General features: G+C 53.0%; 1 protein-coding gene across 1 annotated transcript in view; it reads right to left on the bottom strand.

The window, feature by feature from the left end:
• Window positions 1-305: 305 nt before the first annotated feature.
• The window catches only part of POLE (DNA polymerase epsilon, catalytic subunit), a 28,664-nt gene continuing 4,573 nt past the window's right edge, over window positions 306-24,396 (bottom strand). Inside the window, exons 11-48 of the mRNA XM_030501870.1 lie at window positions 23,863-23,982; window positions 22,966-23,098; window positions 22,166-22,279; window positions 21,052-21,264; window positions 20,086-20,193; window positions 19,349-19,477; window positions 18,750-18,852; window positions 18,509-18,655; window positions 17,779-17,924; window positions 16,938-17,086; window positions 16,463-16,555; window positions 16,057-16,201; window positions 15,404-15,561; window positions 14,077-14,272; window positions 13,139-13,353; window positions 12,762-12,864; window positions 12,489-12,569; window positions 12,289-12,411; window positions 11,983-12,201; window positions 11,469-11,678; window positions 10,062-10,205; window positions 9,571-9,711; window positions 7,214-7,367; window positions 7,018-7,124; window positions 6,018-6,194; window positions 5,389-5,612; window positions 5,021-5,241; window positions 4,397-4,601; window positions 3,690-3,863; window positions 3,399-3,524; window positions 2,727-2,859; window positions 2,426-2,612; window positions 2,185-2,316; window positions 1,884-2,077; window positions 1,512-1,712; window positions 1,104-1,229; window positions 889-978; window positions 306-675 (exon numbers count right to left, since the gene is read on the bottom strand). Of these exons, the coding sequence (XP_030357730.1) occupies window positions 562-675; window positions 889-978; window positions 1,104-1,229; window positions 1,512-1,712; window positions 1,884-2,077; window positions 2,185-2,316; window positions 2,426-2,612; window positions 2,727-2,859; window positions 3,399-3,524; window positions 3,690-3,863; window positions 4,397-4,601; window positions 5,021-5,241; window positions 5,389-5,612; window positions 6,018-6,194; window positions 7,018-7,124; window positions 7,214-7,367; window positions 9,571-9,711; window positions 10,062-10,205; window positions 11,469-11,678; window positions 11,983-12,201; window positions 12,289-12,411; window positions 12,489-12,569; window positions 12,762-12,864; window positions 13,139-13,353; window positions 14,077-14,272; window positions 15,404-15,561; window positions 16,057-16,201; window positions 16,463-16,555; window positions 16,938-17,086; window positions 17,779-17,924; window positions 18,509-18,655; window positions 18,750-18,852; window positions 19,349-19,477; window positions 20,086-20,193; window positions 21,052-21,264; window positions 22,166-22,279; window positions 22,966-23,098; window positions 23,863-23,982 (5,755 nt within the window). The 3' untranslated portion in view covers window positions 306-561. The remainder of the gene's footprint in view (window positions 676-888; window positions 979-1,103; window positions 1,230-1,511; window positions 1,713-1,883; window positions 2,078-2,184; window positions 2,317-2,425; window positions 2,613-2,726; window positions 2,860-3,398; window positions 3,525-3,689; window positions 3,864-4,396; window positions 4,602-5,020; window positions 5,242-5,388; window positions 5,613-6,017; window positions 6,195-7,017; window positions 7,125-7,213; window positions 7,368-9,570; window positions 9,712-10,061; window positions 10,206-11,468; window positions 11,679-11,982; window positions 12,202-12,288; window positions 12,412-12,488; window positions 12,570-12,761; window positions 12,865-13,138; window positions 13,354-14,076; window positions 14,273-15,403; window positions 15,562-16,056; window positions 16,202-16,462; window positions 16,556-16,937; window positions 17,087-17,778; window positions 17,925-18,508; window positions 18,656-18,749; window positions 18,853-19,348; window positions 19,478-20,085; window positions 20,194-21,051; window positions 21,265-22,165; window positions 22,280-22,965; window positions 23,099-23,862; window positions 23,983-24,396) is intronic.

Raw genomic sequence — 24,396 nt, 5'->3', positions numbered from 1 at the left:
GATCAGGGGCTGCTTAGAAGGGTTGCTGACTGGAACAGGGGGCAGAGCCGGGCCAGAGGATGTATGGAAGCACAGACTGCAGCTTGTACTTGTTGCATAAGGGGCCATAACTGCCGCTCCAGTGCTGGCAGCCCCCGGTGCTGGAGGACAGGCAGGGGGCATTGCCCGGCTGCAGTCTTCCTGCACCCAAACAGGCAGGGATCAGACCAGGACAGGTCCTCTGTCCTCTCTACCCAGCAAGGACAACCCTAGAGACATTCCCCCATGGGTAGGAGCCCCTGCTTCCCTCTTCCCCAAAACTCTGCCTGTCTTCTACAGTCCATTTATTTACAGAAATATTATTAAAAACAGAGCTGGGGGCCAGCACCAAGCTGTGGAGCACAGCTCCAGCCCCTTGTGCCACCAGCCCCCTCCTGTAGGCAGCTGGGGCCAAGACAACCCCAGCCCTGGCATGGCTCCTTGGGGCAGGAGCAGGGCACAGCTTCTCTGAGGGTCCATGACCACACTCCTGTGGCCACGAGGACACAGCCCTGGTGCAAGGAGGAGGAGCAGACCCCCCCCTCATTGCTGGAGCTGGGGATTGGTGCACAGCAGCCACTCGATCGTCTCCAGCAGATAGGCCATGCTGTAGTGCCGGGCGATGTTCTGGAAGACTTTGACATGGTCCATAAAGGTCTGGGGAGAAGAGAACAGGGAGGGAAGGAACAACTCAGCACCCCTGGGGGCTCCAGGAGGTGGCCGGGCAGGGCTGGTGGGGCACACGGCAGGTCCCCAGGGACAAGCAGTTAGAGAAGAGGCAGAGGAGGAACAGGGCACTGCAGGGCTCCTTGCTGTCTCTCTAGGAGCTGCTGACATGGGGCTGGGTTCGGCAGGAGTGTGCAGGCATACCTGGGAGGAGATGGTGAGGGCAAAGTCTCCAGCACAGCTGCAGTACACTGGCATGTGTCTCTCCTTCACGCCATGACACTTCTTGCACACCTTGAGGCCAAGGAGTTTTGGGCTTGATCTTGTCTCCTGGCTCACCTCTCTGCCCGGGCAGAGTGAATGTGTCTGGCCTCAGCCAGCCAGGGGGATGGGCAGAGCGGGGGAAGTCCCACACTCACCAGGTCTTGCAGCACAAAGGCCATCAGCTTCTTCTGCAGGGCTTCCACCAGTGCTGCTTCGATGGCATCGGAGTCATACTGCACCTGGCAGTTGGAGCAGACCCAACTGGGCAGCACCGACCCATCCTAGGGGCAAAGAGAAGGGAGGTGAGCAGTAGGAGTCCCAAACACTGGGAGCGGGTAACTGGTTTCTGGAGAGGACAGAGCATTGGCTAAAGCCAAGGGATGCTCAGACCTGTCACAAGCAGCTAGAAAAGGAGGTAAACAGAGAATGGCCTTTAGGTGAGGTTGGTCACCGGCAGCAAGCAGAGCTATAAAATGGGTTGAGAGAGAAGATGGGTAATGTGATGAACCGGCCTCCAGCATTGCCATGCTGGGGCCTCTGTGCCCCTAGAAACAAAGCTGCACCTGGGAGACGGCAGGGTCCTTGCACAGGTCCAGGTCCCTGCAGAAGTTACAGTTCCTGCAGATGACTTCAGGGAGCACATAGGAGCGGCAAGGGTCCTGGAACTGGGCAGCTCCTGAGAACTCGCCCACCTCAATGAGGCGCAGCAGGTCCCGGCGCAGTTTGTTCACCTGGTTGGTTATATTGGCATCCAGAGAGAGGACCTACAAGGATAAGAGCCAGGTGAGTCTACTCACAGAGGAGAGTGTCCTCACCAGGGCAGCTCATATCCTCATGACCTCATATGGGCGCAGGGCAATACAAAGTGCACGAGGACCTGAACTTGAGCCCTGATCACAAGCCTTCAGAAATGGGGCCTGGCTCACACTGCTGACCTTGCAAACATATTTGATGAACTCCAAAGCCGGGTTGTTGAGTGGCAAGTAGGAGCCAGGCAGCACTGGGAACATGTCCGAAGGCTCGGTGGCATTTCGAGAACCAGCCACCTTCTTCTGTATCTTCTGGGTGATGGTGAAGAAGCTCTGGGTGAGTTCATTAGCCACATAATCCTGTGAGAAGGTGATCATGCCTAGAGAGATGGAGCAGAGAGCACTTGACCCATATGGTGGCATATGGGGACTGCAAGGTGGGTGGCTCTTGGCCTGCTCCAGGGCTGCCCCGTGGCTCAGCACTCACCGGGCATGGCCCCCATCTCCCCCGGTGCCTCCTGGGACACTTGGCTGGTGCTCCTCCTCTTGACAGGGGTGCTCCCAGGGGCACTGCGCCGCAGCTCCTCCTTCATGCTGTGGTACACGGCCACAATGTAGGCTGGGGAGACATGGGCAAGGCTCCAGCTGCGCCAGCAGGTGCTCCACTGCAGGCTCTCCCCGGCACTGGGGAGGCACAAGTGGCCCCATCCCACCCCAGGACAGCTCACCTGACACAATCATCAGGAAGTAACTCTGGCAGGAGGCGGTCTGAGGCAGGAACTGCGCGATGTTCCAGCTGTTCTCCAGCAGCTCCTCCACGTTTGGCTCCCCTTCCTCCTCTTCTTCCCCCACCGCCTCCTCCTCCTCCTCGCTGTCCTCTTTCTCCTCCTCCAACACTTGCCTCTTGCTGGTGTCCTTCCGGAGGACCCAGTGATATCACAGTGGTTCCTCATGGCCAGCCAACACCTCCCCACTCATCTCAGCCCCCAGCACCCTGCTTCTGGGGTTCTGAGACTTCCAGTCTCTTACCTCCCCATAGTGGATGCGAGAATCCACTTTTCCCTTGATACCTCCATAATTTGCTGGATCCATCCAGAGCAGGAACTCCCAGCAGCGGGAGAAGGAGATGGTCAGAGAGTGGAAGATCTCCTTGGAGTGGATGCTGGAAAGAAGAAACTGCAGTCAGCCACACCGCTGGCATTGTCCCTAGTTCACAGCCTTCTCTGTGGGACACCATGAGGAGGAGGTGGTGCTGCCAAGGAAAGAGGGGGTTCCCCTATCCCATCCAACCATTAGCTGGGACCCCAGGGGAAGCCATGCCCAAGAAGTCTTGGCTCCCTATTCTTGTGTCAAGGTGGCTGTAACATGGCACCTGAAAGCCAGCCAGAGGACGAGATGCTGGGCAACTCAAGTTCTTCCTGAAGGTCTCTTCTGGATTGAAGCCTATGAGTATTCTTGAAATATTACGTATAGAGGACAGCTAAGGGGCAGATCCCCGCTCCAGGGATGACAGCAAGAGAACAAGAGAAGTAAGAAACCTTGTCCCTTTAGTAGCTTTGTCAAAAATAAAAAAACCCAGAAATTGAAATTCAATGGTCAGGCCCATCGAAAGGCAAAAAATCAGCATTCTCCTCCCTGGCCCTGAGCCCTGCTCTATCATTCAGAGGATGGATCTCCAAGCCTGGCTTGTCAAGCCCCCACCTATTGATGATGTATTCCATGTAGCTGATGGCATCCTCGATGCGCCGCTTCTTGGTGCACAGAATGATCCGGTTGAAGTTAGCATAAACCACTGAGGAGCCCAAACGTTTGAACTCTGCCACCAGCCTGCACAGGAACAGGAGGCAGTGGGCAGGAAAGCAAAGCCCGAGGAGCAAATGCAACCCATGGAGGACGGGAGGTCCAACTTACTGCCCACCTCTCTGGAGGCTGCAGCAGTCACACCTGTCCCTTCCCCATTCACCAGGCTGGCACGCTCCAGGTCTCACTTACTGCAGGAAAAGCTTCTTCATCATGTTGTGGAGCGTGCGGTGCAGTGCCGGGTCATAGAGCAGGGAGGAAGGAGAGCGGAGCCAGCGGTAGAAGTGAATGACCTGGTTGTCCGCGTAGACATTGTGATACTGCGTGATCTCCTTCACCCAGCTCACCACCATGCTCTTCAGGATCCTGCCAGGGAGCAGAGGTCAGCATCAGCCCATCAGCCATGAGAGACCCTACCAGCCATGTGAGACCGCACGAGCCATGAGAGACCCTTTTCCCCTTCCAGACAGGGACATGTTCTCAGATATGCTAGAAGATTCAAAGTGGGAACTTTGCCAGAGCAGAGACGTGTGAGCCCTCAACACATAAGCCACAAGGTAAATATCTGTAACTCAGTGGAGCCTGAGGCAAGCAGAAACAGGAAAGGGCAAAGCCTTCACCAACATCCCCGTACATCTGCTGGCTGAGCCAGTTCTGCAGTTCTGTAGCCAGGCAGTTCTGTAGCCAGGCAGTTCTGAGCCAGGATCTTCAAAAGTCTCCTGGAGAAAATGCCTGCCCTGCTCTCAAGACCTGAATTTGTATTTAGAGTACCCCACAAGCGCCACTTCTGGCACAAGTCTGGGAAAGGATAAAGCCAGGATGGAACGAGAGGCAGGACCCTCACAGTGACCTGCCAGGATGGAGAACAGATGCTCCACCTCCACCTCTTAGAGCCGTACCTGAAAGTGTTGGAGCAGAGGGCAGTTTCATCATAGCTGGCCGGGATGTTGGCAGCTTGGTTCCCTGTCACCATGTCTTCTAGGGATGCCTGCTGAATCACGTCAAAGCTGATGCTCATGCTGGAGCCTCCTTCCATGTCGTTTATGTGGTGGGACTGCAACACCGTGTTTACAGCCAGGCTCTGGATGTCCAGCTCCAGACACACTAACAGCAAATACAACCTCTCAGAGGTAGACAGGGCAAAGGACCGAGCAGGACCCCCCGCCTTGCCCCTCTGCCACAAGTGCTTTTCACAGTTAAAGGGTGATCTATAGGTGTGGTCACACTGAGTGGGAAGACACTTTCATAGGTGTGACTGTCTTGAGTGGCCAAGTCTTCCAGCAAGACTTGGATCTACTCATCCTCTGGGGAACACTTTTTTTTGGAAGCTGCAGCATAGGAGCTCAGAAGAACCTATTACCACTGGAACACCTTCTGCTCCAAGAAAGACCTATCCTAGGGTCACCAGGGATGAACAGTTCAGTTAGTCTGTTACCACGGACTCTTTGGAGGCTGCAACCATTCTTTTACAGGGCCTGCAGAACAGGGTCCAGTTCTGCCCCCAGACCGTACTCTCTCCTCACCTGTGGAGTAGCAACCAGGGTTGTTGATCTCCACAGAGGCTCTCTCATCAAACTCCATGACTAGGCGGTTGTCATCAGCCTCTTTACCCCCCAGATCTGGGCGGGCTGTGGGTGAGAGCCACAGCAAGTGGTTGTGACGACGGAGGTGGCGGGAGAAGAACAGGTCGGAGCCAAAGGTGGAGATGTCACTGGGGAGGTTCCCAATGGGGATGTGGTAGTACCTGGGACACAGATAGGTGAATGGTCATTGGGTGAGCACAGTTGTAGAGAAAACCGGGATCCCTGTCCATGCCCTCAAGGGATGAGGCAGCTTCCTGTGGTCCCACCAAGGGCATGGCAGCCCCAGGGGACACGGCCGCCCCAGGCACCTGCTCATCTCGAACGCCTGGGAGAGGCACGTGTCCAGGTTGAGGTAGTGGCGGATCATGTGGCGGGCGGCGTGGCGCTGCCAGTCCAGGACCAAGTAGCTGATGTCATCTACCAGCTGGATGGGGACCAAGGGGAACTCTTCCATGACGGGGATCGCGCTCACCAGCCGTTTCAGGTCCCAGTTAGACTGCACAGCCACGAGCGTGGGGCCTCGGCGCTCATCCTGAAAGAGAAGAGGACATTGTCCTGGTGCACCTCTCCAGCAAGCATCTTCACTCAGCAGGACACCGGCAGTGCCAGATGCCGTCCCCACAGCAGGTCCCCATGGTGGGGACAGCACACCCCAGTGCTCCTGAAGTACTCACCTCTGTGCAACCAGCTCTCTAGCTGAGCACAGGGATGGGAGGAGATACCGAGATGGCCTCAGTGCTGGCACTGCCCTAGGCAAGCCACCCCAAAGCAAAACGAAGCCCTTGTGCAACACCCATTCTACCTTGACCTGTGTGCCAGCAGCTATATGCAGGTGCTGCTGGAACTGGTGTAGCAGTGCTGTCCCCAGTATCCTCTCCTTCACATATGCCTGCATGGACAAGGTCCTGCAGAGACCTTTCTCACACCTTCATCTCACCTTGTAGCCCAGCAGCAGCCGCTGGATGGCTCTATAGATGGCCTTGGGGTCAGTCTCAGCGCGCACTTCAAAGGTGTGCTTGTCTGGGGGCAGTAGCTCTTCACCCACTTTCTCCAGCAGCGCACTGCGCTCCGCCGAGAAGAGGGTGGTGAGATTTGGCATCTGGTTACTGCGGACCTGCACCCAAGGAGGACCGGGTCAGAGCCAGGGGGACAGGACCCTGCACTCCGTGGTGCCATGGGGCTCTTCCCTCCATGCATCATTAGATGCCTTTCACCAAGCCCTATCAAAACATGGCAGAAACCTCCCACTGCCTGATCCCCATCATAGAATCACAGAATGGATTGGGTTGGAAGAGACATTCAAAGGTCATCTAGTCCAACCCCCCTGCAACAAGCAGGGACATCTTCAACTAGATCAGGTTCCCAGAACCACACCCAGCTTGGCCTGGAACGTCTCCAGGGATGGTGCATCCACCACCTCTCTGGGCAACCTGTACCAGTGCTTCACCATCCTCATGGTAACAAATGTCTTCCTCACACTGAGCCTGATTTTCCCATTTTTAGTTTAAAACCATCACCCCTTGTCCTATCTATTAGGCCCTACTAATAAGTCTCCCCACCTTTCTTATAGGTCCCCTTTAAGTATTGAAGGGCCACAATATGGTCTCCTCACAGCCTTCTCCAGGCTGAAAAACCCCAACTCAGCCTTTCCTCACAGCAGAAGTGCCCCTCCCTCTTTTTTGTGGCCTCCTCTGGCCTCACTCCAACAACTCCACGTCCCTCTTGCATTGCTGCCCCAGAGCTGGATCAGGACTGCAGGTGGGGATCTCCCCAGAGTGCAGCAGAGGGGCAGGATCCCCTCCCTGACCTGCTGCTCACGCTCTGGGGTGCAGCCCAGCACACGGCAGGGGTTCTGGGCTCAAGCACACACTGACGGGACATCTCCAGCTTTTCATCCCCAGCACCAGAACCCTCCAACCTCCAAAGTCCCACCTTACCTTGTCCAGCACAAAGACAGCAGCTTTGCGCTGTGAGGGGATGAAGAGGCCCAAGAGCGCCTTGCTGCCCTGGGAGCTGTGGTAGAGGTAGATGTGGCGGATGCTTCCTAGGAACAGAGCACAGAGCATGAGTGGTACCTGCAGGCACCCGATCCCTGCAGGTGCTTGCCCCTGAGCCCTCTCCCAAGCACCTCACCTGGCTCCAGGTACGTGAACTGGGCCAGTGAGCGCATCTCTAGGTGCTCGATGTCGAAGGTTTCAGCCTCCCGCCCTGCCAGCTGCCCAACAAGCTGTCTGCTGACCATGCACACACAGCCCAGTTGGATCAGGGCACGGAGGAGCAGCGGCACCTGTAACAGTGGGGAGAGATGTGGTGGAATCGCGTTCCACTACCAAGCTCCTTTTTGGGGTTTCAGACCTAGAACCTGGCTTAAAAACCATGGGCAGGGCATACCTGAGGCGCCTCCACATGTGTTTGGTATTATCACCCTTGACAGTGCTGGAGACACAGAACATGTATCTTAATTCATATGTGTCCCTATCTAGGCTCAGATCCTACCATCAAGGGCAGCAGCAGATACTTTGGAGGATGTGTGGAACGATATCTGGGCAATATTGTGGGTCTGCAACTCGTGGTTTGGCACTCCCTCAAAACAAAGGCTTCATCTGAATACCAGATAACCCGCACATCCACCACTGATTGGCCCTGCTTTATTAACCCTGCACCTGTGAACTCCGCCTCTGCAGAAGATTCCTCCTGGATGACCTGCTGTGGGCCCGAGTCCCAAAACAGTGACAAATAAGCATTTCTTGCCTACTCCTACTTCCCTCATGCCAGTTTTGACTTTATAGATCCTGTAGTACATCTTAAAGGGATTTTCAGATCCCTTTAGCAAACTGAAGCATCCCCATGTACCTAAATCCCATCCCTGCAAGGAAACCTTCCTTGCATCCTCCTTGTCATTCTCCTGTGCTAGTCCTGCTACATTTTTTGTGAGACTCTGTCCACCTGGGTTCCCTGTATCTCCACAACCCTCTGGGCAACCTGCTCAACCACCCTTTGCTGCTTTTTGGGGCTTTTTGATGGTTACATGGAATTTCCCATGTTTCAGTTTCAGGAGCTGCCCACAGCCTCCCATTCTCTCCCTGGGCATGCCTGAGAAGACCCTGTCTCCTCTCTTTCACTCCTCCCACCAAGGAGGTCCCCTGAGCCTCTTCTGCCCAAGGCTAAACAGTCCCAGCTCACTCAGCCTCCTCTTGCACAACAGATGCTGCAACCTCTTGATCATCTCACTTCTTTTTATATCTTTAAAACATCTCCATGCCCCTTGTTTTACTACAGTTGTTAATTCTAATTTCTTCTTAAGATTTCTTCTTGAAATCTTCTCGATTTTACCTAGTCCCACTTACTAAACACTGTGGTAGCAGAGAGGGCTCAGGTTTGCTACCAGATCTCCTACAGATATGAATTTGTGTACGCCCTAGTCACATTGGCAAAGTAATGTGAAATGAGTTTTTGGTGCTGCTTACTAAGAGTTGTGCTTTGCCTTGTGCCTGGACCTTCATCCAGATTTTCTACAAGCAGAAATTTAAGGTGATTAAAAATGGTTTCTTTTATCATGCCCCATTGTAACACTTCCCAGGTTGTAACAATAACTTCAAGACCTGAACTCTCTCAACTCCATGATGCTCTTCTTGTCCTTGCAGTCTCTTGCATCTCAGAAAGCCTTTTGTAGCTTTTGGCCCCACTGCTCACACCAAACTTGTCCTACTTAGACAAAGACTTTTGGCCCGTAATTCTACGTTGCATTTTAGTAGCAAATGCCTTTATGCTTTCTTTAACATACAGGTCCACTCTTACAATGGTGAAACCTTCTCTCCTATTTCCATAGAGGTCAGGTCCTGACACTACAATGACTTCTTGATTAAATTCCTGTCACCAGGTTTTATGCTCCTGAACAAACCAGTGTCCTCATTAGAAGCATCCCAGTTTCCTCATTTTCAGGCTTTCAGCATCAATAGCACTAGTAAATTTAATTTTGGCTCGATTGCTTTGTACTGAACTTTGTTTAGTCTGTTCTTGCTCTTCCTAAACTTTCAAGCTGTATCCTATTCTTCTCTCTAAAGCTTTTACAACCCTGTTTTAGAGGACAGGGCACTCAGACCTATGTACAACTCCACACATGTTGGGTTCTCTCCTATCTTTCAATATCCCTTATCTTTTCTGGTTTGAACAACAGCAGGCTGGTCCTGGTTTGGAGGAAGATCATCCTTTCTCCTTAAATGATGCTTTCCTTCCTCAAAGTTTCCTAACTCCAAATAAACCAAACTCCTTTTCCCTGACATGCCTTAAACCACGTGCTGATGCTCAGTGTCTCTGCCCAGATGAACATGGGTATAGTCCCCAGCATTCTGCTGTGGAGGGTCTTTGATACTTGATGTCTTACCAAGGTGTTGAATTTCTTCAAGCCAGGTACCCTCCTGCTCCACTGACACTCAGACCAATATGCTGCTACCCAGCAACCCTTAAAAATGAGCACCTAGAGGAGTTACCTGTGTCTCATACACCCCCTCGATGTCCGGAGCAGAGAGGTCTGCATTGATTTCATTGATGTGCTCTTGGTACATGTCTTCAGGGACTGAGTATTCATACAGGTTGTAAACTAAGTTTGAGCGGGGCAGGATCCTGTTCACCTGCGAAGGCAAGGGACACATCAGACCACATGGCACCATTGCCAGGAGCTGGGGCACTTGTAAAGGCTGCAGGGAGCTGCGGTCCGAGCCAGCGCAGTTCCCGATGCTCGTCTCTTCTAAGGAAATCTGGTTTATGCTCATGCTTGTTACAAATTCCCATAACAGAGAACCCGCTTTCCAGGCAGGCTGGGATTAGCAGAAGGACTGGATACTGGAAGAAGTACATCCATGGCATGGGAGACTGAAGCCCTGCAAGGCAGATGCTTGTAATACCTGCTTGCAGTGGAGGTTGAAGTGCTTTATCTCAATGCAAGCAGCTGTTTCCCCTTCTAGAAGGGTCAGGTCCTCACCTTCCTGTAGGCTACTCCTTCCTCCAGCTTTGGGACACGCTGGTTGACATAGAAGACCCGGGGAATGCTCAGCCTGATGCAGTGCAGGTCGCTTCCAATCACTGCCCACAGCCTGAACAGTCCAGGCTGGCTGGTCTCAGCAATCTGCAGGACACAGTGGCACAAAGTTAATGCTGTGAGATCCAACATATCATCAGTGCTTACGTCCAAGCTGTGGAGCAGTCTGAGGATCTACATGGCCCACTGGTGGCCACAAAGAGAGCAGGGGGCTTAAAGAGTTATTACTGGCAGCACTGGAGCCCCTAAGTCCTACCACTGTCTCAGAGCACCATCGAGGAAACCCTCTGCTAAGGCTGCCTAACCAACTCAAGCTGACCATTTATGTCAGCCAAGTCACTCTGACATCCTGGACCAGCCACCTCATTTCAAGCTCATGCTTGCATAGGGACTGCCTGCAGCTCTGAAGGCCTTTCTGGAAGATGAAGTGGGTGACAAGGGGCCAGGCTCAGGTGGCGTAACAAGGATTTGTGAAAATGCCTGGATGGCACCACTCCACCTCTGCATTTGTACATTGGCTGATTCCAGGCATCATTGGAATCCTGTGTCTAATCATAGACATGCTGTGCACAGTTGTGGGGTCTCCAGTACAGGAAAGACACAGACATCCTTGAGAGAGTGCAGCAAAGGGCCACAATAATGGAGGGACTGCAGCATGTTTCATATGAAGAAAGGCTGGGATTCCTGGGACTGTTGAGCCTGGAGTAGGGGAAGCTTCCAGAGTTCTCATTAATGTATATATCTGAAGAGAAGTGCAAAGAGCATGGAGCCTGGCTCTTCTCAGTGGTGCCCAGTGGCAGGACCAGAGGCCATGGGCACAAACTTGAACATGGGAGGTCCTCTCTGCACATCAGGAAACACTTCTTCCCCATGAGGTGACCAAGCCCTGGCACCGGCTGCCCAGGCAAGTTGTGTCTAAGGTGGAAGATTGCACACTCCAAAGCCTTCTGGACACTGTCTTGGACAACTGGCTCTGGGTGCACCAGATTCAGCAGGGGTTTAGCCCAGACAGACCCCAGAGCTGCCTCAGTGTTTCTGAGGTTCTGTGACTACTGCATAGTGCTGCCCATGGGATGAACTGGAGCAGTTCATGGGATGAACTGGAGCTCTGCCCACTGGCAGAGCTACACGCATGTCCTAGATTCACCATCAAGAATGAGGCTGTGGTCCCCTGTTTCCATATGGACATGCATGAGCCTGACGCTCTGCAGCCCCATCCAGCCTCCCCAAGGTTAACACAAAGCGGTGCTAGGGTCAGCAGTCCTTGAACATCACCATTTGACCACAGGCGGTGTAAAATGCGAGGCTCAAGCCCCAGGCTGCCCCCATGGCAGGGCCTGTCCCCAGTACCTGCACGACCTGCCAGGGCAGGTCCAGGATGCTGCGCGCTGCCCGGCGCAGGTAACTGCCCAGCCCTTTGGAGAGGGCCTGGCGGACGCCTCCTCCCGCCGCTGCCTCCCCACCGTCCTCCAGGCGCCGCCTCTTGCACCGCTCCTGCCGCTGCCGCGCCTGCAGCTCCCACTTTTTCTGGTGGTAGCGCAGCCAGACCAGGCGCTGCTCCTGTGGGGGTACAGTGCCGTGAGTCGAGGCAGACACCAGCACAGGCTGCCCAGCCCCATGCACGCACCCGACCCTCCGTTCTCCAGCCCCACAGCATGCTACTGCCCAAGCTGTGAAGCCATCGCCTCCCTCTTCTCCATCAGTGGTTATATTCTCCATCTCCTCGTTCTATTTCTCCTTGTAGCCATGAGCCATGGGCATGCAGAGGATTTCAGAAGACCCACAGCTGACTCCTGGCAGCACTCAAGCTTAGGTGAACGAGCACAGCCACAGGTCATCTTGTGCCCAGTCTGCTTTCATCTACCTTGGTGATGCCCAAGGGTGGTGGTGGACCCAGGATCTCTCGCCAGGACTGGGATAGCTCAAGGTACTGGGACATCTGTTGGCTTTCCTCTGCTGCAGTGACTCGCTTCCGCTTGTTTGCAATAGGAACTGTCGGCTGACGGGTTTTGGCAGCCCCAAAATCCTCTATGTCACCAATCTGTGAGCTGGGCGTCCCCTCTGAGGGCTGGTTGGTGAGGACCTGAGGGAGTAATGACAGCAGCAGGAGGTGGGTTGCAGGAGAAGAGACCACCCACTATAGCCAGTACCTTTCCCTCATGCTCTTTACCTGTCTCTTGCCTTCCGAAGTGAAGAGCTCATTGATTTTTTTCTGTTTGTACACATCATTCTTCTCCAGGAGTTTCTTGTGGAGCCAGTCTGGGTGCCGGACCCGTGGCACTGGGTTCTTTACCTGGAGAACATCTCCAAATCACACCGAGTCCCCTGACCAAAGGCCTCTCCTGTCCCATGTTCCCCCCTGACCCATACCTGCTGCAGGGCTGCAGGAATGGTGATGATTTTCTGGATGGTGCTTCCCAGTCTCTCAATGTAGTAGTCCCAGTCCAGGATCTGAGAAGAGGGCAGAGCAGCAAATGGCGAAGAAAGCTGAGTAGAAGGCCACCAGATGCAGGACCAAGCATCTCCTCATGACCCCGAGCACCCCACTTTCTGAGCACAAGTAGCTGCTGCCCAGGTCATGCCTCCAAAGGGATGAGCCCTTGTCCCAGAGCCGGGTCTCATCTGCAGGGATGCCCCACTCACCGCACGGATGTTGAAGTCCTGCAGCGAAGGGCTCTTCAGCCACTTCCGGAGGTAGTGTTTGCGCACGCTGGGCTCGGCTTGGAAGATGGCGAGAGGAATGGCCCTGGGGATGGCAGGGAAGCATCTATTACCCACCCGGCAGCACACCGGCCCCTCTCCCCGCCTGCGGAGACCTTCCAGGCTTCTCCTCTCACCCCTGTGAGGCCACCACGCAGCGGCTGTATGGTGTTACCCATCGCTAGTCTTGCTCATGGGCTAAGCCAGCAGACACGGGGCCCCTTGGCCACACCACACCAGCTCACCCACCTCCCGCTACCCTGCCCTTCCCCCTCTTGGTTGCCCCCCCACTGTTAAAAGCCCCCTCAGGGTGGGGTTACCTCTCTGTGACTGGAGACCCTTCTGGTTTCTTGGAAATGATGAACCGGCAGCTCAGCCCTGCATCCTTCACCATCTGGTCCCCCAGGAACTCTGCCAGGCGCTTGGCAGTGCTGATGGATGTAGATTTCTGCTCCCCGTAGTCCTCCAGCTTGCGTGACATGGACCGGTTCTCTGAGATCAGCTCAAACAGCTCCGAATCAGGCATGTTGGCAGCCTGAAAGGGAGGGGGAAAAAACCCAAACCTAGCAAGAACCTCAGGGTCAAACCTTGCTGCTGCCAGATATGCGGAGTGCCTGTCCCCAGCTGATCTGGCTCTTTACAGGGAGCCTGGAAAATTGCTCCCTGTGCAGCTGCCAACATGACTTATGGAAAAGAGAGCACACAGGTTTGAGGCTTGCATCGGTTCTGGCCATGCTGGGCTGTGGCAGCGCTGCTTTGTGTTGCACAGAGTAGTTGGGCTCACCAAGAAATTGTTGACCAAAGTCACTGCAAAATACAAGGACCCAACTAGGCTCTCGGACCCTCCCTCTCAGCAAGAGGCCCCTCCACTTTATTGCATTTTCTCTGTTCTTCCCCAGTTACTGTGTATCTGATGTCTCTGTGCTCCTCATACAACACTCTGCAGAGGCCAGCGACTCTGTCATTCCCTGCCCTTAGCCAATGTCCTTGGCGGAATGAGGGCCACCAGACCAGCTCCATGAAGATGACTGGAGAAGGACACCACTCACCCACAGCTACAGCTGAATGCAGAGCACTTACACTGAAATACACTAAAAAGCAGCCCTAAAGAACCAAAGCAGCAGAAATATAATGGAAGTGACGATTAGAAGCATAGCAGACCACCTGCTCTGTGCAAGCCTCCCCATGGTGCCCAACCAGCTCAGATGCTTCTTCTCCAGCTTACCTTGGGAGCACAGATGTGCTGAGCTGCGCTTACCTTGCTGTAGAGCACATCCAGCCAGTAATCTGCCACCTTGGCCACAGAAGCGTAGACCTCCTCCAGGGTGCTGCCCTTCAGAAAGGCTTCAAACACCGAAGACTGGAATATCTTCACCAGCTGCAGCTCTCCCCGGCGCTTCACCTCAAAGCCCTTCAGCTCGGCCAGGGAGCCATCCTCGTTGAACACTGCATACCTAGGAGACACCTCATGGGCAGAGCCTGGCCTGTGCCAAGGGACACATCCTCCAGGATCCCGGTGGTGTCCCTCCTGCCAGGGCATTTCTCCCCATGTGTTCAACAATGCTGCTGGTGCTCAGCACTAGAATGATCTTGGAACATCTACAGCTGCTCTACCAACTGCTTCAACTTGGTCTGCAGAAGCCTTATGGGAACATCAGCTACAGGAAGCTACATCACTTGGCCAGCCCTTCTCCCACCTGACCATGTTCCTGTGGGCATAGCCTTTGCTCCCTCCACCAACAATGGTGCCTGCCAGCCACCTCCAGGTTGAAGAGTGACCAAGAAATGAACGCACTTGTAACATCCCCAAACTACAAGACACCAAGAGGCCCTGAGAAAAGAGTCCTATGAGCAGAGCTTGCTCAGTGCTTGGCATCACCCTGACCTCTGTGGCAGGGACTCACTGCTTGCAGAAGGACACTGACAGGAGAAAGTGGATGCTGGAGCTTATCCAATGGGGGATTAAGCACAAAGAAGCACAGAGCTGTAAAGAGAGGGTGCTGAAGGGCAGTGACAGCATTGCTTGGAGCCAGACCCAGGTCTGTGGGCACCCTTCTAGCTAGTGGTTACTACTGCTCCAGCTCACATTCCTGTTCAGGAGGCTGCAGAGAAATAAGTGGAGTTTGAGTACAACTATCCTGTAAGGCAACAGCAATGGCAGGACCTGTTCCTTCTTCCAGATGGAGAAGGAAGGGGAAATATCTAGGAGATGTTTCTGGAGGTTTGTGAAGTCCCAAGAGATGGGAAGGCAGGAACTGGTCAGTTTAAACAGATTAGGTTGAATATATGCAGTCCTCAGAAGATAAGACAAAGTTCTCCTGCACACCTCAGAGCAGAAGAGGGAGATCATGCTGGTCTCTAAGTTGGAGAAATGTTTTGCTGTTATCTTCCACACTTCACTGCCATAGTATGGCACTGGAGGCTGGATTCAAAGATGATCTGGTGTAAGGAACTTGCCATTTAAAGCCAGCAAACCAAGCATGCTGCCAGCTCCAGGGGCAAGGACCAGTGTGTCTTTCCAAAGGGAAAGAGACTCAATGTGTTTCCTGGGGGAAGTGAGAATATTTCAAGCTTTGGAAACTCACCTTTTCTTCAGCTTCTTGCCCTCCTCCTTGGAGGCAGGGAGGATCATGGCCAGGTACGGCCCATCCACTTCAAAAAAGATGCTGTTCTCCGAGCGTGTGGCATAGGTGAGGGAGGCCGGGTCCTGCAGCTCCTGGTACTGATCATTTGTGAAGCCTTCCTACGGGCACAGCCCCAGGAGAACAGCTTCACTCAACAGCTGGGCTGGTTACACCAGATGCCCTTTGAGCACCCGCTACCCAAAGGGATCACTGAGCACCCCTCTGAAAGCTACAGCACAATGGCAAGAATCAAAAATTCCTACCTGCTGCTGAGGTGAGAAATGCTTTGGACCCTAATGTTACATTATTTTGTCTTACAGAAGCTGGACAAGCAGAGAGTGGATTTGGACCTTGCTGTAGCCTGGACTGCCAGCCGGCACAGGCGAGCACACGCCAGCCCTGGCCTCCCACACACCACTCTGCTGCAGGGATATCAGAGCCTCTCCCTCTGCTCAGATGCTCTCCAGGGCAGAGAGCTGGGCAGCAAAGCAGGGCCATCAGTCCCAGTGTCCCGCTTCACGAGCGGAGATGGAAGAGAGGCCTTCCCCCCTTTTCAGTCCTCCACCTCCTTTTGCCCGGACTGCAGAGCTGGCCTGGATGGGAGCAAGACTCACCTTCACCAGGATGTTCAGCATGGCACCTGGGTAGGAGATTGTCACCTTTGGTTTCTTGGCATTGGTTGACTTGATGACAAAGTTCTCTGGGAAGCTGTTGGGGAGGACACACCAAATCCCATCAGTATCCAGTTCCAGAGGTCTCCTAAGGAAGGAAGGAAGCTTGCTGTCAGGAGGAAAGTGGCTGATAGGTGAGGATCAACTCTGTGTCCTCCATAAAGCAGAGGCAGCCTGTTGCAGAGGTCCCTTCTGCAAAGCAAACCCTGACCATCCAACAGAATAACCACAGCAGTGTTAGTAATCTGAATGTTCAACATTAACTGCTGAAAGCTCAGATGTTTAACATGCTCCCACATCTGTCCCAGCTGCAGGCAGACCTCTCTTCCCCAAGTCAGCACATACTCACCCAATCTGCTCAATCAGTTCTCTGGCCTGGGTGATGATATTTGCTCCCGTGAAGCAGACGATGCCAGCCATTTCCATGGAGTACCAGCGAGCTCTGTGAGCAGAGCAGTCAAAGTAAAGAGCATGAAGTGCTCCCTCCCAACCCCAGCTATGGAAAGAGCAGGAGGACCTCCAGAGGAAGAAGGGCAAGAAACACATCAACACTGGCTCTTGGTAGATTGTTTTCCTTGCCCTACTTTTGATGCTTCAGAAAAGCTGGAAACCCACTAACAGACAAGATTCCCATCACTTATGCCCAACACTTAATGTCTGACAGGGGTCTCCAGGAGGAGAAGTCATTGGTAGAAGCAAGAGAGTGTTGTAGGCAGCACCTACCTTCATCCTGGTGCTTCGGAAGCAGGGGAAGCAATTGACAGCCTCCCAAGGACAATCCCGGTTTCCAGAGGGCATCAGCATTGCCCAGGGGGAAGACTCACCCCTTCCGCATGACGTAGCCGTAGAAAGAATTGAGGATGCACTTGTGGGCCAGCTGCAGGGAGTCATACAGGATTTCCATGTTCTTGCAGCGCTTCACTTCAGAGGCATCTCCTGCCTCCACCGCTGCAGATAGCTTCTTCTTCCACACCTGCAAGCCACAGGCAGGGTCAGGACAATCCCACACATTGCTACTGGTAGCCAGCAGCTCCCTCCCCAGCCCCAACAGAGCATTACAGCTCTAGAACAGGATCTTTGCCAAAGATCAGCAGCATCAGCTGAACTTTCCTTTTTCTTGTGCAGCAGACGAGGAGTTGGCCAGAGCAGCTGGGAGGAACCACAAATGGCTCATTAATTAACTCTGCCATAAAGAGAGTCCCAGGACCTCATCATTGCCTTCAACACACTCCAGGAATAACTTGCCTTGATTCCCTCTAGCACAAACCTCAACCAGAAGAGAACTTGAACATCCTCCTGGAATCAACTGTTCCTTAACCTGAGGTCTAGGCCTTGCTTCTCAGCTTGTCTCTTTCTCCGTGTAGGAAGAATGCCTCAGACTGAACCCCGCCAAATCAGATACATCAGAACAGAGACTAGCTGAGGATTTGCTAAAGCCAGTGAGAACTGGAGATGCAGCTTTGTTTCTCACAGCATCACAGAGGCACTAAGTGCCCTGGCAGAAGCCACTGAAGATTCAGCAGCAAGCAGCCACAGCTGTCAGGAGCTGCACCACATCCTTCTGTGGTGGAGAAGGCTGAAGAGAGCAATCCTTTAGTTTTCAGCGAGAGACAAAAGGTCCCCACCCTTGGCAAGACAAGTTAAACCAGAAGTTGAGCTTGGTACCTTGTGCAGCCCCTTGAACTCGTAGCGGCGGTCCCTGAAAGCTCGCACTGTGTCCACATAGAAAGAGTTCTCTCGCTGGCAGATGGTGGTGACTCGTTCCTCCACCTTGGTGACATGGATCTTCTTATACGCCTTGCGGCAGTAATCTAGCCAAGGGAAGAAGCAGAGGGAGCTTCTCAGGGATAGGTGCTGCACTACAGAGGGATGGGCACAGTTATGAACAGGGAGACATCTAAGCATCAGGCACAGTCCTACTGTAAAGGAAGATATGAGCATGGAGAGAAGCAGCACCTCCTTCAGGAGATGCAGGGGCAGGTGGAGGAAATAAACTTGTCCTGATGCTTCCACAAACCCAGGCTCTGCCCCCAGCCAGCTGGCTGGTTCTGCTGAACAGCACCGCTCAGTGACAGGATAACGTTATGTTTTCCTTTCTTTAACAGGCTTTAAGTAGCAGCCTTCTGACACAGAGACATTCACGTTTCAGCTTGAATCCATGGCTCTCAGCAGACAAAAGGAGAAACACTGATACAGCCACCAGTGTCTGGTCCCTCTGTGGAAAGCACAGGAGCCTGCTGGGGTCTTAGAGCAGGTCTGTCAAAGCATGGTCCGAGAACAGACACAGGCTGGACCAACCCCACAGCCTGAAGAGCCAAGTGCTGGAGAGTGCTGCTCAGGGGCTGGGCTGCAGGCACCGACCACATCACCACAGTCACTTTTGTTGTGTTTTTACCTGCCAACCGCTTCTTCTCGTACTTGGCCTGTTCCTCCCGGGAGAGCTCATGGAAGGCGCGGGGTGCTGCGTTGGGGGCCAGGGCAGGGAACTTCTCTGACTCCAGCTGCTGCTGGATGCGGTGGTACTCACTGCGGCTGGCAGGCACTGTGGAGCAGGGCACACATCAGTTTCCCAGGGGAGAAGCAGGAATTTGTCTCCATCCCTGTGGGTTGGACTGCATGGTCCATACTGCACTTACTGAACTCTCCTCTCCACTGCCAAGTCATCCGGCGCTGGCAGTTGGCACCCGGCTTGTTGAAATCACAGGCAGCACATGTGGCCTCATCCACCATGGCTGAGGGCTGGATGCAAGGAAGAGACACAGGTGTTAGGGGACACCTCTCCAAAGTACAACTCATGCCAGAACAGGCATTACGTGGCCAAAGAGCATAGGTGTGAACATGACAGAATCACAGACTGGTTTGTGCTGGAAAGAACCTCAAAGCTCCTCCAGTTCCAACCCCCTGCCACAGGCAGGGACACCTTCCACTAGAGCAGTGCTCCAAGCCCCGTCCAGCCTGGCCTTGAACGCTGCCAGGGATGGAATAGCCACAGTAACCTGTGCCAGGGCCTCACCACTCTCACAGTAAAGTACTTCTTCCTTATATCTAACATGAACCTCCCCTGTTTCAGTTTAAACCCATCACCCCTTGTCCTATCACTACAGTGCTGATGAAGAGTCCCTCTCTGGCATCCTTGTAGCCCCCTTCAGACACTAGAAGCTGCTCTGAGGTTTCCATGCAGCTTCTCTTCTTATCTGAAAGACAAATTAGGAGAGACAAGGTTCATGTTACCCACCTGCAACCTGTTGGTCAGAATGATGTTGGGGTACATGGCTCCCACGTCTAGATGGTAGATAAGGGGACACTCAATTCTGTTTGGAACATCCTTCAGGGAATTCAGTTTGACCTTGATTTCATCACAAACCTGTGGCAAGACAAAAAGACCACCTGTACTGCAGGTTTTGGGTTGGATCTCCAAGGTAGGCTTTATCTGTAGGGTGAAAGCATCTATTTCCTAAAGGTTACTTGGCCAAGGACCTTTTCAGTGCAAGCGGGTTAATGGAGAAAACAGCAAAGACCGGAAGTCCCCAGTAACTAACTGATGATGCCCTCCAAGAAACTGCAGACTCAGCTTTGAAAAGGGGTGACCTGAACTCTGTAGCTGATAAAAAGGGAACAAGAGGAGCACAAGTATTTGGGCTATCTGAGGGGTTCAGTCCTCTCACTAAGTCTCTTCCCAGCTCTCTCAGAGCTTTGATCCTGGTTGACCTGCAAAGGGGAAAGCAGGAACTGTGTCCTTCAGTTGGGGCAGAGACCCTGGATCCCCAGACTGGGCTGCAGGAGCTGTGCAAGGGAATTCCTGGCTGGGGCTTCTGGAGGTGGTGGCTGTTTATAATGTCCCTTAAGTCCATCAAGTCCATCTACTCTGCAAGTGCCCAGAGATGGACTTCTTGGTCTCTCTCTGTAGAGCATAAAATGACCCTAAACAGGCACTTTAAAGCTGCCAAGCCCAGCGTGCCACAGGTGACAGACCTCCTGGAAGTTGGTGACTTGATCCAGCGGCAGACCTTCCTCATCCTCGATGGCGTGCCGCAGCGTCTTCTCCACGTGCTGCACCAGGAAGTCGAAGGCAGCAGGATTCTGCAGGGGTGTGGGACTACACTGAGACCATGGGCAGCCATCCCCAGCTGCAGCCTGGCAGCTCCTGCCCCGCTGCCCGTGTCCCTGCCTGACCTGGGCAGCTCCAAGCATGGCCCTGCAGCACAGGGCAGCGTATTGAGACATGGGCAGGTGCAAAATAGCAATGAAGGGAAGAGACAAGGACAACTGCAGCCAGTTGCATTTGGTTGTGCAGCACCTCTAGTGGTCACATGCTGACTGATGCAAGGCTCCAAATAGTCAGACTTAGTACAGATCCTTTTATACACACAGCATATGCTCCCCTGTGATCATTCACTACATGATACCCACCAAAATGTCCTACACTAAGTGTGATGCATCACATGGCAGAGAGTGAAGCTCTGGAAACCATGAGCACAATGCAGGCATGAAGCAGGGCAGGGCGAGGTGATGGAGATAACAGAGTGAACCAGAAACAGATGAATGATGCCCAGGAAGGGTTCAGAAGAAACTTTGAGTGGGAGAAGGACAGAGGTAGGACAGGACCCCAAAGGGGGCAGAGGCGTATCTTCCAAGAACCACTAGCTCAAAACCAAACCCAAAACCCCACTTCACCATTCTTCCTTGCTGTCAACAAGGTTTTGCTTGCTTCCAGCATGTGACACATACGACACTTGCTCTCCCAGTGAAGCACAGATGCCACTTGGAGGCCTCCTCCCATCCCTTCCCAGCCCAGCTCCATACAGCTTCAGGTGCTTAAGGTTTCCTGAAGTATGACAGGCACTGCCCAGGGACACACAGGAGAGGTTAACACCAGCAGAGGATTATTCATCACCACCACCCTCCATGAGGACAGGGGTTGGCAGCACAGCCCCTTACCATTCTGAAGCGGCAGGGGATGTCACTGCGGAAGACTCCTGATTCCAGAGCTTCCACGTGGCCTCCCACGTATGTCTCCGAGTCCAGCACATGGCCATCTTCTGTAAGTTTGTTGAATTCCTGCTCCTGCTTGTTGGGGAAGATGATGTTGGCATGATAAGCCTGAACCATCAGCAGTGCCTCGCACAGTGTCCCAGATCCTTTTCTTAACACCTGCAGGAGAAACATCAAAGCCAGTTTTAAACTCAAAAGAGTGAATTTAGGATAGACATAAGGAAGAAATTATTTACTATCAGGGTGGAATAGGTTGGTCAGAGAAGTTGTGGATGCCTCATCCCTTCTAGTTGAAGGCCAGGTTAGATGCAGCTTTCAGCAACCTGATCTGCCACCCTTATGACAAGGGGGTTGGACTTGATGATCTGTGAAGGTCCCTTCCAATCCAAGCCATGCTGTGATTCAGCAAGTGCTGTCCCAGCAGCGGTGGGACCGGGCTGGCCTTACAGCCACATCAGCAAGCCAGACGGCTTCAGCTGGCGACACACAGTGTGATGCAGAATGGGCAGTGCTGCGGCCCACAGCAAGGATGGAAGCAAGTGAGAAACCAACAGTGACTCCTTCGTGCTGGCCACGAGGAGAGCAGGCTATGGACAGTGCAGACACCCAAACCTCTGCTACCATCACTTCCTGATACTGCTCCATTGCGAAGCGCCTTTGTAAGCTAAGCCAGGCTGGGACAGAGAGACACTTCCTACATGCTTAGCACAGACAGCTTCCTGACCATCCCCTCTGCAGCTGACAGCAGCCATCAGGAGACCCAGCTTTGCATGACCACAACTGCAAGTAAACTTGGCTGAGCATGAAGCATCACCCACACTTTCTTGCTCCAGCCCTGTACTGCCAACCCTCAGATCTTTTGTTTTTTTGGTACCCCTCTCAAAACCCCCCAGGGCTGTGGAGAAAAAGGAATAGCCTCCAAACCCATTCTCCTTCCCTCCCTGACACAGATGGGAAAGTGCCCTGGCAGAGAGAATCAGGTCCATGGCCAGAGCATCCTTGCAGCATGGGAGATGTTTTCTTTGCTGGATGAAGAGCCACATTTCAGGAATGCACCCACCTCATCAGGCTCCATGGGAATGATGGTGCACAAGGCAAAAATGAAAGGATGCACGTACTTCATATACATGTAATAGGTAGCAACTGCATCGGACACTGAATAGGTGGCCAGGGTCTGTCGAAGAAGGGTGACAGGCAAATTAATCACAATCACATGTGACAGAGCAGCTCAGTGACAACATCTTTCACTGCTTCCTGCTGGACACACTTGTATGAGTGGGAAGAAGGAAAAGGTGTATTTCCCCATCTCTTAGGTTGTAAAGAATAATCTGTTCGCTTCGGAGGACATCGTGCTCTAGCTCTAGTTGGACCATCATATGTCAGCTTCAAATGAGAAGAAATGAGGAGGATTAGCGCATGACACAGATGCTGCCCTGTTTGGGAATCAGGTGGCTGCGCCAGGGCTTCAGCAGAAATCCCCTGCCCATGACACCCGGAGCCCTAAGCCTATTTTTCGTCCTCCCCAGCAAGTCATGGCCCTTTGTGGTCTTTGCTTCAGGTAGTGCCTGCAAGTGTTTGTGCCACCTCCCATTGGCATAAACAAATACAGAGAATGCACTGTGCAATGCCAGTGCTAGAACCACTTCAAAGAAACCCTGTTCTTTCTCCCCACAAGCTCAGCAATCTGGGGAGCAATCTGAGGCATCAGCAATCTGGGGAGACAGAGTGAGTTAACTTCTCAGAACGACTGCATTAAGCAAGAACATTTTGAAATACTTTAAGTTACAGTCAATCATATTGCAGCTGCTCTACGCTTGTTTTCCAATTGTTCAGTGGAGATGCAGCACAGAGAGGGAATACCTGAGGCTCCTCCGTAGCCATCCGGCACATCTCTTCAGGATCCAGCTCCACTGGATCATAACCCAGTTTTGCTTTAGCTGCTGCTTTCAGGTTGTGACTTCCCACTGGGAGGTAACTGTCCCTCTTCACCCACCTGAATCATGAAAATAGCAGTTTGTGCAGAGAAACCAACCCCACCCTTTAGAAAAGGCCTCAGGCCTCCAAATAGGACCTTGACTGCAAAGGGAACCTCTCACCAAGGACAGGCAAGAGCCGAGCATCCAAGTGTAAGAGGCTGCCCAGCTTTAGATATCCTGCACCTCCACCAATGCACTTGAGTCCCAACCAGGACAAACTCCATTATCCATACCATCACCGCTGCTCAGAATTAACACCTTCCAACTCCCTCAGTTGGCTTTATGATAAACATTTAACCACTGGAGACACCACCAGAACTGCAGGAACAGACAGCCACTCTCCAAAGTCCAGACACTGCTCCAGTGGAGGAAACCCACATAAAACCCCAACTTCTCTCACATGCATGCACAATGTGTCCTTTCCTCTTCTGGCTGTGCCTGGAAGCTACTGGGTTAGGACATGGTCCCTTCCCCACTCCAATGGCCTGATCCTATCCCACCCTTTCCCTGCTCCCTCAGATCAGAACTCAAACACTCAAGGACAGCCACCAGCAGACTGCAAGGAGAGAGACAGCCCCGAGAGCCCTTCATGGGGAAGGCTTGGCAGCTTCTGTGGTACACAGAGTGCCAAGGGGAAGCAGCACAAAGAAATGTCAGCCTAGGTGCAACACGTGAGAGCTTCCAACAGGCAGGAGAACAGTATTCAAATGCAACTGTAGGTATTTTATATAAATTCAAGATAAAGATGTAGGTTATGTGGTAAAGGGGCAGCATTTGATACCTTAGACAGTCCATGTGGATGCACTGGGATGCTTTGTACTCTCCCTGGCTGTCCTTCTGAAACCCAATTTCCTGATACATATTAATTCCATGAACTGCCGCTCTTGCTTCCACAAAGGGCCTAGGGAAAGAGGCAACATGAAGAGTAGGAACAGAACAGTCATTTCCCTTCAGCTCTGACAACAGTTTCACAGCTGCTTTGTTACCAACTACCTAAAGAATTTTTCTTCTGATTATGCATGGTATCTGGTCATGGGGAAAACTTCCTCCAGGACAGAACTGCTGCTGACCCGAAAGGCAATGCTGCTCCTTACATCCTGCACCAGGACCTTTCCCCCTGCTTCGCAATGGCTTGCCCGCATTCCTCTCCCCAGTATCCTCCAGGTCTCTTTTGACCCTCTCCTCGCTCTCCAAAGACTGAGCTCATCCATACACCAACACTGCCACATGGACAAGGGCTTAAAGCAGCTCAACCAAGCAGATGGGACTCTACAGAAGCTCATACTTCCAAGCCAACAGCCACAGGACTTGGTGA

The sequence above is a fragment of the Strigops habroptila genome, chromosome 11 (assembly GCF_004027225.2).
Source record: "Strigops habroptila isolate Jane chromosome 11, bStrHab1.2.pri, whole genome shotgun sequence".
Taxonomy (NCBI): domain Eukaryota; kingdom Metazoa; phylum Chordata; class Aves; order Psittaciformes; family Psittacidae; genus Strigops; species Strigops habroptila.
The sequence above is the reverse complement of the archived record's forward strand: the minus strand, read 5'-3'. Positions and strand labels throughout refer to the sequence as shown.